We start from the raw sequence: 15,305 nt of genomic DNA on the forward strand, positions 1-15,305 counted from the left end.
GTGAAAGCCCACAAAAGGCTGCAAAGTGATGCTACGGTGGCGCTGTTTCTACTATGGCTGCTCGGTTAACTTTATGTCTTTGTGAACCTTTTAAGAGTATTGGTTGTTTGTCATCCTCACATTGTCAATTGAACAAATATCCAAAAAACTTAGCATCACGAAAAGTAGCGAAAGTTACCGATGCTGCGCATTGCCCGCATATTCTGATGCTCTGGAGGCTTTTTGAATTACAAATGTAGCCTGCTCAAAGAGTATTTCCAGGATCTTTATTCACATTTACTATCCTGTATTTTGCTTTAATACTGCAAATTTCACTGTAGTGTGACTTGTATGCATGCTACATGCAATATATACGTATACATTTGTCCTTAAATAATGTGTTCATTTTAAATATGCACACTGTGAACAATTGAAAACTGAAAAAAAATAAAAATAAAGTACACTGCAACATGTGAGTACCGCCAAGTTAAATTTACTGAAATGTAAATACATATTTGAAAAATTAACAAAAAGTAGGATCAGTGTCAATGAATTCATTGCAGGTGTAAGAACTAATACATTACTGACAACTGTAGGTTTTCAATTTTAATCAAGAAGAATTAAGAGACAAAACAGGCATCTAAAAGGTGCATCATACCGATCCAACATGGATTTCAACAACAGGTAAACTTTAAATACCATTACTGAAGTGACAATGCCACCGTATGATACAAAGGCCTGTTTCATTGGTGCTGTTTGAGAAACTCTTTCATATAGGCCGCCAGAGTCTTGGTGTCCTCCATTGTTACGGCGTTGTACAGAGAAGCACGTATTCCTCCAACTGACCTGCAGGGGGAGACAAATTGTCATGTGCATCTGTAAAGGCAGGAATGGTACAACAAGAGGAGGTGTGTTTGACAAACTAACCTGTGTCCCTTCAGAGAAATCATTCCACGTTGAGATGCTCCGTTCAGAAACTCCTTTTCCAAGGCATCATCTCCTCCATTCTTCCCCACACGGAATGGCACATTCATGCGGCTACGACAAGCCTCCTCCACAGGACACCTGAAGACACAGCTATGACTTCATACTGACTGAAACTTTTGACCGTTCTTGTCGTAACCTTTGCTGGTGAGGTTTTTTTTTTTTACTCACACGTAGAAACCATTAGAGGCGTTGATGATGTCATAAATCATGGAGGACTTGTGCTTGTTGAGCGTTTCCATGGCTGCGCTGCCACCATTGTTCTTGATCCACTCCAGCACAAGAGACATGATGTAGATACTGAGGGAAAGAAACAAACACATCAGCACACACAATAGGCTATAGTCAACAGCCTACGGTGGCCCTGAGGTGACAAACACAAGCGCAAATCAAAAAACACAAGACATACCTATTTCGTTTAGAGTTAATGTTTTTGTGTTTTCTGCTTTTGTGTTTTTTGATTTGCATTTGAGTTTTTGTGATTTGCGTTTGTTTTGTGTTTTTTGTTTTGCGTTTTTGTGATTTGCACTGATCCTACTTTTGTTGATTGTTCAAAAATATATTTACATTTCAGTAATGTTGTTGTTGTTTTCAGTACTCTTAGTCAGTAATTGTTCAGTGTGTATATTTAAAATGTACACATTATTTAAGGACAAATGTATATGTATATGTATATATTGCATGTAGCATGCATACAAGTCACACTACAGCGACCTTTGCAGTATTAAAGCAAAAGACAGGATAGTAAATGTGAATAAAGATCCTGGAAAAACTCTAAGAGCAGGCTACATTTTGAATTCAAAAAGCCTCCAGAGCATCAGAATGTGCGGGCAATGAGCAGCATCGGTAACTTTCGCTAGTTTTCGTGATGCTTCGTTTTTTGCATGCTTTTTGGTTTGTGTTTGTGTTTTGCGTTAGTGTTTTGTGTTTTTTGTTTTGTGATTGTGCTCTTTGATTTGCGTTTGTGTTCTTTGATTTGCGTTTGTGTTCTTTGATTTGCGTTTGTGTTCTTTGATTTGCGTTTTTTGATTTGTGTATTGCGTTTGTGATTTGCGTTTTGTGATTTGCGTTTTGTGATTTGCGTTTGTTTTTTGATTTGCGTTTGTGATTTTGTTTTTTGTTTTACGTTTGTGTTTTTTGATTTGCGTTTTTCGATTCATGTTTGTGTTTTTTTCGATTTTTCTTTGTTTCTTTTCGCGTTTGTTTTTCGATTTGCGTTTGTGTTTTTGATTTGTGGTTGTGTTTTTCGATTTGCGTTTGTTTTGTGATTTGTGTTTCTTGAGTTGTGTTTGTGTTTTGCACCTCAGGTCCACCGTAACATCCTGCATACTATACAATATATTGTACTGTATAAAAACTGGTCTCATGAAGCAAATTCAGTATTATATTGAATAACGAACTCACATGATTTATAACATCAGTAAAGATCATATGTTTCTGTCACTATTTTTCAGGTCGTCATCAATACAGCATGGTGTCCATTTCGTATTGGAGAGCCGACACAGTGTGATTTACAGCTAGTATCCTCCAATAGGTGCAAGGTTGCACCTGTAGTTGGAGCTTTCAACTCAGGTCCAGTCTGACTTTTCCAAATATATAGGCTTCAAATGGCAGATCACAAACCACTGGGTGATGTCACTGTGGGAGCACACTTGCTAAACATGAAGACAGAAATAAAAATCTGTTTTTGGGAGATGTCTGATACCTGAAACATGGGGGCGTGTTGTAGAGCGAATTCATATCAGCCTGCATCTTGTAGTCCAGGATAATAGGACACTCTTTTAGAGTGTGGCCTAACAAGTCCTCTCGTACGATGACCACGGTTACCCCAGCACATCCTATATTCTTCTGAGCACCAGCGTAAATCAGCCCAAACTGTACACAACACAAAAGGACACATCAAACACAAATTACACTACTTTATCCATCGTCATGCAAGTGGTTTGCAGTTACTGTACGACATTTGAGGCTAACTTTCTTTTCTAATGATAATCTTAGCAAATTTCAGTGATGTTAACATGTAAATGTATGGCACATGCTACTAGCATGTCTTTATTCGTGCTACTAGCAAGTCTTAATTCATCTTACTCTTTGGTTTTAATGCTTTTGTCTTTTTTTTTTTTTTTTTTTTTTAAATATACAACATATTTTTTGTTCTTCCCGTGTGTGCCTGGGTTTTCCCCAGGTTCTCCAGTTTCCTCCCACACAGTGGGACAGTCTAAATTGACCGTAGGTGTTAGCATGAGAGAGAGTGGTGGATGAGGAAGAAAAAATAGAGTAAGACAGTTGTAAGTGGTGCTGCAGGTGCACATAATGATAGAATGATAACATTAACAGTAAATGAATGCTGTTATTGAACTGTTACTTTGTCTAATGGGGACACAGACATGAACAGCAGCTAACATTAGCGTCAGAATGTTAGCTGACGCTAATGCTAACTAGTAGAAGCAGTGCTTAAAAGGTGCTGATGAGGAATTGCCTGCTGTGGGTTTAGTACCCCTAAGAAAACTATTTAACTTCAATACTTATATTTTGTTTATAAGTTTATAATGTGAGTTATTCACAGTCTAATGTGTATATATATTTGTTTTGTTTTAAGTTATTTACAGTATTCTATAAAATTATATTGTCTTATAATGTTTTGACTTCATACATTTTTCGTTGGTTTCAGATTACTTTTTAACATAATGGTGATGAACACTGGTCTGAAGAGGCCCCTGGGATTTTTGCTTAGGGCCCCAACAGACTCTAGAATCACTCTGGTTGTGGCTTTAACATGAATAATACCTTGGACACGTCCACAGGTCGGGACAGGAAGTTGGAGGACATGTCGCTGACAAGTATCACGCCATTGGTTTCTGGTGTGAAGTTAAATTCAACTCCATGGACCGTCTCATTGCAGCAGTAGTACACGTAGGAGGCTGAAGGGTTCAGGGTCCAGCTGCTGGGGTCAGGGATTTCTGGACAAGAGGAAAAGCAAGCGGAACATAGTTCAACCAAAGTAATAAGTATTACATGGACCAAGTTATGGCGCAGCGCCACCATGGGGAGACATGAAGTAGGCACATGCAGCCCTCCGATTGACTTCATGTGGCCCGCCACTTAAATGTTTTTGATATTTACAGATTCATTTTGCATCATAAATTATGTTTTTTAACACCTTTTACATATTTAAATTATGTAAAATATTGTCACAAATGTTGCCGTTGTGATATCAAGATGGAATATTGCGATTTCAATTTGAGCCAATATAACCTACCCTGAGTCAACAGTTGTTTTTCCCCCACACAGTTGGGCTCTTCTTCACTTGACTGCCCCTTACTGACCAGACTTGAGCCACACATGGACCCCAGGTAATTTGAGTTTGAGACCACTGCTTAAGAGCATCTTAATTTGTGAATTAAAATATTGATATTTGCCCTGGTGTATTGATTATCGTACTGCACAAGGAAGGACGACGATATATCACCAAACCGATATTTTGACCCACCCTCTATCTCAGAGACCAGATTTCCTACATGACTGGAATCATAAACTTCAGAAGAAGTTTACTATCAAACAACTTTTATTTCCACACAATCACAGCTTGAGTTTCAGTTCAATGTCACATATAATATTGAGCCTGGAGAAGTGAGAACATACTGTATGGATGACGTTTCCAAACTCGTGTCATTTAAAACCTGATAAACAAGAACCATAGTGGAAAAGGCTGCTGCCCATATACCAGAGTCTTTCACTGACAGTTGGCTCTAATTGTCTGTTGCATAATAGTCACAGCCAGACTGTGGCTGTGTGTGTGTGTGTATATCCTACCAATGACCCAATCATTAGAGTTGAAACTAACCTAACCCGTGAAAGTAAATGACGGTTGAACAATTTGGGTAAAATATCAAATTGCAAATTAATTATTAAATATTGCTATTAAAGTCAGACTGCAATGTCATTTTTTTTTTATCCCCAAGTGAAGCTTCAGTATTATTCTCGTAAGAAACCAACAGAATAATAACCATTGTACTCAAAGAAAGGATGAATATTAAGGATATTAATTGTGTCTAAAGAACAATCAAAAAATAGAATGAATTAATGCAATAACAATGAATTAATTCCTACAGTACATAAATTGAATTTGAAGTTTTTGTTTTTATTAGGAATCATTTCAAAGCAACACAAGAAGCTTCCAGGCCTTCCCTCACACACACACTTACTTGTGTAACTGTCCAGCTTCGGATGGACAATGTTGACTTTGCCATATTTCTCGGCTTCTTTGGCTGCTTTCGCGGACCACGTGCCCGTCACCAAGTAATCGGCGCACTTGTCTTCTTTGAGGCCGATCAGGTTGAGAGGAACGGCGCTGAACTGTCCCGAACCACCGCCCTGCAGAAACAGCACCTTGTAGTTGGCTGGGATGTTCCTGGGAAGATGAAGGCCAATGAATTGTCTTTTAACTTCTGAATTGTAAACCTTATGCAATGTATATTACTCTTCACAACAGTGGTTGTGGTCGTTCCCTCATTATTACAGCAGCTTGTGTTTGATTGACACAGCATTAAATCCAAATTCATGAACTTTATCACAAAAAAACCAAACTGAATTTGCCAAGTGTGTGCAGTGGGTTTCCTCCCACACTCCAAAATCATGCAGATTTGGAGATTTGACGGACTGGACACACCAACACTAAATTGACCATAGGTGTGAACAAGGGGTATAGGTTTTTGCGTATATGGACGGTGGGGATTGACAGCAGCGCCCCCTGTGACCCTTGTGTGGAGGATAAAGTGGTAGAAGATGAATGATATATAAAATTGGAAATGTTATATTATATGAACACTAAACTAGTAAAAAAGAAAACGACAGTGCTGCATAACAAATTGAGGAGTACAATGAAAGGGAAATATAAAGTTACTTACAACAACTCTCGCAGGAGACTCACTGATTTGTCCATGATTTCGTCAAAGTTTGATGATCGGTGACCCATCTCTGGAGGAAAATAAGGCACATTCATATAAAAAGTATACAGTGTTTATGGTTGTATAAGTAAATCATTGCTTTAGGATAAAAGTTGATTGGTTTGTAGACTTGGAGCAAGCTTTTAACATGTACTTAAATGAAGAGTCTTGCTTCATGAAGGCCGCCAACCTTTGCTACTTTGCTCTATATAACAAATAAATAATTAAAAGTGAACCATTTTTTCAGTCAATCATCAAATAATGGTGAGTTGCAGCCCTAGACACGTGTAATTAGAATGAACAATACAACAGATTTGTTTTACAATAATCTGTATTTTTCAACTCACCCAGAACACTGATGCCCATGCCGTCGTAGTCCAGCAGCTCCTTCTGTGCTTGGATCAGCACCTGCAACATGACACGTGTTCAAACTCTTATATCAGTCATTACCAAATACATTTGAAATATTTCTTCGTGAATGCAGTATCTATACTTTGTGATAACAAAAAGATACAACTCCCGTTTTATGGTATTTAATTAAAAAATATCTCTATTTCTACAAGTGGTCACGGAAGGGTTTGCTTTTTAAACCATTTCAGACTTTTCATTTGTTCCATCCATACTATAAAATTATCCACATTTGCATCTTTATACTTCTATATTTATATTATACACATTTGTATTTTGGTGGAATAAACTGCTGCACATTATACGAAACAAATATAAATGAGGTAAAATAAAACAACATGCATAAAATGCTGAGATAGCTAACAGATGGAGTGAGTGAGTGATGTTTTATTTCACTCTTGGGTATTTCTGCCACCTAGCGGCCACATGCGCTTCTGCGGTTCAGGCACAAAGAAAGTGCCCTTTTTCCTCACACACATGAATGAATGAGGCTGATGCAACTCACCGGATTGTTTTCAGGCTGAGCTGCAGCGGCCACGCGCGCGCGCGCGCGCACACACACACACACAAACACACACACACACACAAACGAGGCTGGAGTTGAGACACTGAAGCATCCGTTCAGTAAATGACGTGGTTCTGCAGCCGTCGACTCTCTCTCTTCTTCGTCAGTTCACAGCCTCACATTTATCTACACTGTACAGTATATGATCGATGTTACATAAAGGTCCACACTTACGGACTGAGGCAGTTTTGCAGGTCCGGCTCCAAAATGGATAGTTTGCTTCCGGTCCATGGTTTGTCACCGCTGTGTTTGTGCAGCTGCTGAACGATGATGATGATAGTGATGGTGTAATGTTATGTTGGTGAACGTCTCCTCAGCCTCAGCCTCAGTCTTTGCTGCTGTCTCTGCTGTAGCACCGGTGTCTGTTCACGGTTCACAGATACGACACACTGTGAGTTAGCTAACTGCACGTGTTGCGTTCAAGTGCTGCTCGTAAACGCTAAACCCTTTTTAATTATACGCTAGTCTTCATCCGCGATTTAATTATCTGTAGACAAATTAAAACATCATATACCCACAACAACATTCTTCCTAAGACAATAGGATTATTTTATGTGTATATATTGTAACACACTCAACTAACGAGGAGACGTGTTCTCTCTTTCTTTAGCTAAACTTAGCTACACTACAATATATACGTGCGTGTACATATACATACATATTACACACATTTACATATATATATAAACACATTTTTGCTGAGTAATTTCAAAGTCATAATTCTATGTGACAAATAATATTCTCCCAAATAGAAGAAATAAACCTCCCAATCAGTTTAAGGTGAAGTAAGTAGTTTATAGTGACATCTAGAGGAGAGGCTGAAATTTACAACTGCTCCTCTGCACTGCGGTCAAGCCAGCCAACACATCGTGAACGACAGTCAAGCCAGCCAACCCAGTTTTTTGCTGTGGGTGATTATAGCAGGTTTACGGAAACAACGTCTCAGAACTGGTTTCAAAATAAAAGCATCCCTCGGGTACATAGCGAAAGACTGTAATCTAAAGCAAATACTAGCAACGGAAATGTACGGACGACGAGAAATGTACTTTCAAAATAAAAGCTCATATAATTGAAAATTGTAAACTTAAGCCATTACTTTTTTTTATTGGAATACGCCCTGTTATCGCAGACTAATTCCATTTCAGGGTGATAGTACATGACCTGGTTGTGTGACCCATTAAGTTTAAAGACATTCTGATGTATCCTTTCAGAATAAAAGCCTGTCAAACTGTCGAATATGACACAAATTACACATGATTTTGGATTCAATTTAAAAGGAAACGCCCTGTTATCACAGACTAATTCCACTTCAGGGTGATAGTACTTGGCCCCGTAGTGTGACCCATTAAGTTTAAAGACATTCTGATATATACTTTCAGAATAAAAGCCAGTCAAACTGTTGAATATGACACAAATTAAACATGATTTTGGATTCAATTTAAAAGGAAACGCCCTGTTATCAAAGACTAATTCCACTTCAGGGTGATAGTACTTGGCCCCGTAGTGTGACCCATTAAGTTTAAAGACATTCTGATGTATACTTTCAGAATAAAAGCCAGTCAAACTGTTGAATATGACACAAATTACACATGATTTTGGATTCAATTTAAAAGGAAACGCCCTGTTATCACAGACTAATTCCACTTCAGGGTGATAGTACATGACCCCGTAGTGTGACCCATTAAGTTTAAAGACATTCTGATGTATCCTTTCAGAATAAAAGCCTGTCAAACTGTCGAATATGACACAAATTACACATGATTTTGGATTCAATTTAAAAGGAAACACCCTGTTATCACAGACTAATTCCACTTCAGGGTGATAGTACTTGGCCCCGTAGTGTGACCCATTAAGTTTAAAGACATTCTGATGTATACTTTCAGAATAAAAGCCAGTCAAACTGTTGAATATGACACAAATTACACATGATTTTGGATTCAATTTAAAAGGAAACGCCCTGTTATCACAGGCTAATTCCACTTCAGGGTGATAGTACATGACCCCGTAGTGTGACCCATTATGTTTAAAGACATTCTGATGTATACTTTCAGAATAAAAGCCTGTCAAACTGTCGAATATGACACAAATTACACATGATTTTGGATTCAATTTAAAAGGAAACACCCTGTTATCACAGCGTGTCCTTCCTTCCTCTGGGTCTCCTCCCGGTGGGACATGCCCGGAACACCTCCCGAGGGAGGCGTCCAGGGGGCATCCGATACAGATGCCCGAGCCACCTCAGCTGGCTCCTTTCGATGTGGAGGAGCAGCGGCTCTACTCTGAGCACCACCCCGGTCTGCCAGTCTCAGACCAGATCTCATCCACTCCCGGTGCCTTGCCACTGGGCAGCTTCCTAACTACCTCAGTGACTTCGGCTTGGGTAATGAATGAGTCGACCTCTGAGTCCCCAGCCTCTGCTTCCTCTAGGGAAGGCGTGTCAGTGGGATTGAGGAGATCCTCAAAGTATTCCTTCCACCGCCCGACAATGTCCCCAGTTGAGGTCAACAGCTCCCCACCTCCACTTTAAACAGTGTTGGTGGAGTACTGATTCCCCCTCCTGAGGTGTCGGACGGTTTGCCACAATTTCTTTGAGGCCTCCTCCATGGCCTCCCCGAACTTTACCCAGTTTTTGCTTCTGCGACTGCTCGGGCCGCCGTCCACTTGGCCTGTCGGTATCTGTCAGCTCAGGAGTCCCTCGGACCAACCAGGCTCGATAGGACTCCTTCTTCAGTTTGACAGCATCCCTTACTTTCGGCGTCCTACACTGGGTTCGGGGATTGCCGCCGCGGCAGGCACCGGAGACCTTACGGCCACAGCTTCGAACCGCCGCGTCCACAGTGGAAGTGGAGAACATGGTCCACTCTGACTCAATATCTCCAGCTTCCCTCGGGATCTGGTCAAAGCTCTCCTGGAGGTGGGAGTTGAAGACCTCCCTGCCAGGTGATTCTGCCAGGTGTTCCCAGCAGACCCTCACAACGCGATTCGGTCTGCTGAGTCTGTCCAGCTTCCTCCCCTGCCAGCGGATCTAACTCACCACCAGGTGGTAATCGGTTGACAGCTCAGCCCCTCTCTTTACCCGAGTGTCCAAGACATGCGGTCGGAGGCCAGATGACACGACCACAAAGTCGATCATTGACCTCCGGCCTAGAGTGTCCTGGTGCCACGTGCACTGATGGACACCCTTATGCTCAAACATGGTGTTTGTTATTGACAAACTGTGACTAGCACAGAAGTCCAATAACAAAACACCACTCGGGTTCAGATCGGGGAGGCCATTCCTCCCAATAACGCCCCTCCAGGTCACACTGTCATTGTCCACGTGGGCGTTGAAGTCTCCCAACAGAACTATGGAGTCCCCGGTTGGAGCACTTTCCAGTACTCGTTCCAGTACGGGGTCATGTACTATAATCCTGTAGTGGAATTATTCTTTGATAACAGGGCGTTATCTTTTAAATTGAATCCAAAATCATGTGTAATTTGTGTCATATTCAGCAGTTTTACGGGCTTTTATTCTGAAACTATGCATCAGAATGTCTTGATACTTACTGGGTCACACTACAGGGTCATGTACTACCACCCTGAGGTGGAATTAGTCTGTAAAACTGGGAATTTCCTTTTAAATTGAATCCAAAATCATAATTAATTTGTGTCATATTCAACAGTTTGACGGGCTTTTATTCTGAAACTATACATAAGAATGTCTTGATACTTGCTGGGTCACACCACGGGGTCATGTAATATCACCTTGAAGTGGAATTATTCTTTGATAACAGGGTGTTTCCTTATAAATTGAATCCAAAATCATATGTAATTTGTGTTATATTCGACAGTTTGACAGGCTTTTATTCTGAAACTATACATCGGAATGTCTTTAAACTTAATGGGTCACACTACGGGGTCATGTACTATCACCCTGAAGTGGAATTAATCTGTGATAACAGGGCGTTTCCTTTTAAATTGAATCCAAAATCATGTGTAATTTGTGTCATATTCGACAGTTTGACGGGCTTTTATTCTGAAACTGTACATCAGAATGTCTTTAAACTTAATGGGTCACACTACGGGGTCATGTACTATTTCCCTGAAGTGGAATTAGTCTGTGATAACAGGGCGTTTCCTTTTAAATTGAATCCAAAATCATTACAATTGACAATTATTTGAGCTTTTATTTTGAAAGTACATATCACAACAGCTTACAATTGTCAATTATTTGAGCTTTTATTTTGAAAGTACATATCACAACGTCCGTACATTTCCGTTGACGGTCTTTCGCTATGTACCGGACGGATGCTTTTATTTTGAAACCAGTTCTGAGATGTTGTTACCGTAAACCTGCTATAATCATGCACACCAAAAAACTGGGTTGGCTGGCTTGACTGTCGTTCACGATGTGTTGGCTGGCTTGACCGCAGTTCCTCTGCTCACCCCCTCCCTTCCCTGAGCGCTACGGTATCCTCAGCCGGTCAAATGTTTTCCTCGTCGTCTTTCTCCGTGTCAGCCATGGATGTATAATATGAACTGGATAGAGCTCCACCCCTTCGCTTCCGTTCATTCCTATGAAGCTGCTCACCCAGCGCATATGCCAAAAAAGTTTTTGACTTCCGCGTTTATTTCAGGGTTATGGGGCCCATAGAGCATGCGCAGTAGTGTATGGGAAAATTGCTTTTTGGGCTCCATGGGATTTTTTGTTGCAAAAATTGCAAAAATTGTCTTCAAGGCAGAGGGGGCCGAGCTCTATCCAGTTCATATTATACATCCATGGTTTGTCCTTACAGACTCCGGTTGAAACATGGCGTCTCGCTGCTAACAGTCAATGCAACCGCGGTCCGCGACCATGTTATTTTACATGACTTTTTGAAACACTACGAAAATGAAACAAAAACTATTATACAGCGACTAGACAATGCAGGAGCACATAAAAAGTGGATTTTGGGTTATATAAACCCATAAATACTACACAGTGTCCCTTTAACATTATAACTCCAAAGATGTTTAGTTTGTCCATTATGGTGCTATTGTAAAAACATGGTGGTCCAAAATGGCGGCCTCCATAGAGCTGACCCAGCTCCTGATACAAATATAAAAAGGTTCATTCTGTAAATGTAATGGAAAAACAAGGGTGACAGGTGACTGCGCACATACAAAATAAAGTATAATCATCTGAACTGCAAAATAAAAAAGTCTTAGTTTTACACATTCAACCTTTAACAAGAAATAGTGAAAGAGAAGCTGTCAAAATCAAACAAGCAGTTGGTTAAAAGGACAAGGCCAGAGTAAAAATGAGATTAAAAATTGTAGACATCTGAAGTTTAGTGTGGGATATATACTTGAATTCTGACTTATCAGGCTAATCCAGGTCAAGATATTTACTTGAATTCTCCACCTGGAATCATGACTGGTCAACATAAAAAAGAACAAAATGTTCATGTCACACTGTGAATGGCTACAGTTACATTAGATAGTTTACAAACCTCATACATTCATTCACGTTTTACCACTGTATCACAAACGACCATTTAATCTCACATTTTCTCAATTGAGTTTACATTTCACACAATGCTATGACATTTTATGAGATTTCTTGATGTGAAGGACTCCATTAATGGCACATTCTCTAACGTACAATTGTTTCCCCATCACCTGAAAGCATCACGAGGATATCAAAGCTCAGCGTGCCATCCCATTGGCTGGTGTCATATGTCATCCTATTAAACAATTGTCATTGGTGAGAATGGTTTTAGATGTGAAATGATTGGCTCCAGTGTCTGTGGACAAATGTTATGTTTTTCATTTCAAACATCAGAAAAAGAAAAACTGTTGAAATAAAGTGTGTGACTTTGCTTCTTTACACTGTAGCATGACAATTATCTTACATGTGCTGCAGGAAATATGCAGTGCTAGTAGCCTTTGGCTACGTACAGCATGTGCTCACGTGCACATGCTGCACATGTATTCACTAGTATTTTCTCACCAGTAATTCAATACCATCCACTTTAAAACAATGTCCAGCTCAGCAATGATTGGATACAGATAAAGGAAAGGGGTTTTCTCATGTCTCAAGCCTTACAGCCAGCTTTTAACTGTTGAATTCCATTTTAAATGACATTTTATTTGTTACCTTTGATTTTAATTTAAAGTTGCATGATGCCATTTGCTTGCTTTGATTTTAAAGTATATTGTATTATTTTGCTTGTTGTCTGTTATAGTTCTGTTTTTTTCATTCACAGTCCAGGTTAACTGTGAATGAAACAAAGCATGATCATTTGTAGAAATAAACCAATAATAAATCAACAAGCTCCAGCATGTTGACGTTTTAGTAAAGTGACAGCGTGAGTCCAGCTGAGCGTGGAAACATGTGACCAAGATAATTGAAAATCACAAGATCCATCCCATCGGTTTGGTTTTGTGTGTGTGTGTGTATACCAGTAGTAAGATGTGAATTGTATATATTTTGTTCAGGCTGTCCAAATGAATGGGTTAATTAATACAGTGTCCTAATATAAATCTCTAATAAAGGGTTTCTCCTGTCCTGCATGATTTAGATGTTTCCCTCCTCGTTGGAGATAAAGGTGCATTGTGTAATAAATCTAAAGCAACTGGCCATAAAATCCTCCTAATATGTAACAGAGACTCAGGAATAACATTCATATAACAAACTGAACTCACCAACAACAATAGTACAGCCAAAAAATATTTTGCAGACTGCAAATCATGTTTTGGCATGTGGCGCAACCTACCGCCTTCTACCAATCATTGCAGTCAGTAGAGTCTCGGCTGCCGAGCAACCACGGGTTGCCAGTTACGTCAGAAAACAAAACCTAAAAGACCTCTGTATTTTGAATTTGAATGTAGTAACCGTTTTTTGGCCACATTCTTACATATGGCACCTTTAATCATTTAACAATCTTGGAACCCATTGGTTATATACTGGTGAATTAGCCTCCAGGGACAAGGGCCATCTAGTGTTTGGCTAATCTCTATTAAGAGCTATCTGTGTATGAATGCAGATCAATTAAAATGCTGATAGCAGATGCAATTCTACAAATGTGTTCCACCTCTGCACTTTACATGGACTTTTTTATCTGCAGGCAACCAAAGCCTGCACAAGCATGATGATTAGGGCATGGTTTCTCAATCCCACTGTCATGAGGACCAGCACACCTCATTCAAATTCTCAGCTCATCATCAAGCTCTGCAAAAGCCTGATAATGAGCCGTTCATTTTAATCAGGTGTGATGGAGCGGAAACATCCAGGTGGTACAGGCTTGGGAATAATATGATCTCATAGTTGTGAGCGTTGCCACGACTACAGAAACACAAGAATATGTGTTTGTGTGTTCCTGTGTCTTTACAGTATAGCACTGTGAGTGGTCTGCTCTCATCTCCAGAACAAACTATAAATAAATGATGCACGTACATTATCCAAATGTTCAAAGTGGCCTTTATGACTCAGATGAAAGAAAGTGCATCTCTGCATCTGCTCTGGGAGACTGTCGATCAATTTCCCGCCCTTCCTCTGCTTCCATGTTGCCCACCCGGACTCTGCTCCTGGTGCGCCACAGAAATATGGCGGGGAAGGCGTGCTTGAAGGCCTTTCTGAAGTTGTTGCCCATGAAGGCGTAAACCAGGGGGTTGACAGAGGAGTTGGAGTAAGACATGCAATGACCCCAGATCTTCAGCTGTGGATAATTGAGACAAACAGAGAACAGAGCCGTAACAAAGAACAGATTTAAAAGGAAGACCAATAGGAAGGGGAGTTTGGTTGTGAGGCAGAAAGGCCCTTGTTCCCGACAGAGCTCGTACCCAGGAACGTGGGTCTTCTTGCTGCAAAGGTGAGAGCGCTTACCACTACACCAGGGGTTCTCAAAGTTTTGATACCTGAGGGCCAATTTAGGAACCCAACATTGGACTGAGGGCCGCCAAAGAAAAACGAAAGAAATCCCATTTGTAATCATTTTAATGACCAGATTGCAGTTCTACAATTTAGTGTTAAGTAATATAAGCGTTAATATAATGTAATTTAAGCATTAATATAATAACGCTTTATAAGTGCCCAGTATTTTGGCCATTGTTCTTACCTTCTAATTACAGGTTAATACCAAGTAACACATTTCTGTTACCATATATTTACTGGGTAAATAGCTAGTAATTGGGGGCTGTAGCTACCTGCTTATTACCAGCTTATAACCCAATAATACACTTATTGGTCTGTATCCAGTAATGTCCAATAAACATTTTAGCTTAGTAGCTACTGGATTAAAACTATCAACTGTAATTCATTGTGGGCCACCAGAAATGTTTCTGTGGGCCGCCATTGGCCCCCGGGCCGCACTTTGAGAACCAATGCACTACACCAACTGTGGGCCTGCATGTGTGTGTCGTGATCATTATTCATCCTGAAAAGTAGTTTACCTTGTACAGCA

General features: G+C 40.1%; 2 protein-coding genes across 2 annotated transcripts in view; both read right to left on the minus strand.

Annotated features, from left to right (window-relative positions):
- Positions 1-464: 464 nt before the first annotated feature.
- On the minus strand, positions 465-7,255 carry psat1 (phosphoserine aminotransferase 1). Its single transcript, XM_083905463.1, has 9 exons — positions 7,057-7,255; positions 6,257-6,317; positions 5,871-5,940; positions 5,169-5,374; positions 3,751-3,923; positions 2,669-2,838; positions 1,135-1,263; positions 907-1,044; positions 465-825 (listed from the first exon to the last, which is right to left on the minus strand). The coding sequence occupies exons 1-9, from the start codon at positions 7,111-7,113 to the stop codon at positions 723-725; spliced, it is 1,107 nt and encodes a 368-aa protein (XP_083761589.1). The 5' UTR covers positions 7,114-7,255; the 3' UTR covers positions 465-722.
- A 7,069-nt stretch (positions 7,256-14,324) lies between these two features.
- Positions 14,325-15,305, minus strand: part of kiss1rb (KISS1 receptor b) — a gene marked incomplete at both ends in the record, with an annotated part of 4,086 nt that continues 3,105 nt past the window's right edge. Inside the window, 2 exons of the mRNA XM_083904644.1 lie at positions 14,325-14,561; positions 15,295-15,305. The exon at positions 15,295-15,305 is cut by the window's right edge and continues 136 nt beyond it. Coding sequence (XP_083760770.1) covers positions 14,325-14,561; positions 15,295-15,305 — 248 coding nt within the window. The remainder of the gene's footprint in view (positions 14,562-15,294) is intronic.

The sequence above is a fragment of the Microchirus variegatus genome, assembly GCF_963457635.1.
Source record: "Microchirus variegatus genome assembly, chromosome: 18".
NCBI classification, from domain to species: Eukaryota; Metazoa; Chordata; class Actinopteri; order Pleuronectiformes; family Soleidae; genus Microchirus; species Microchirus variegatus.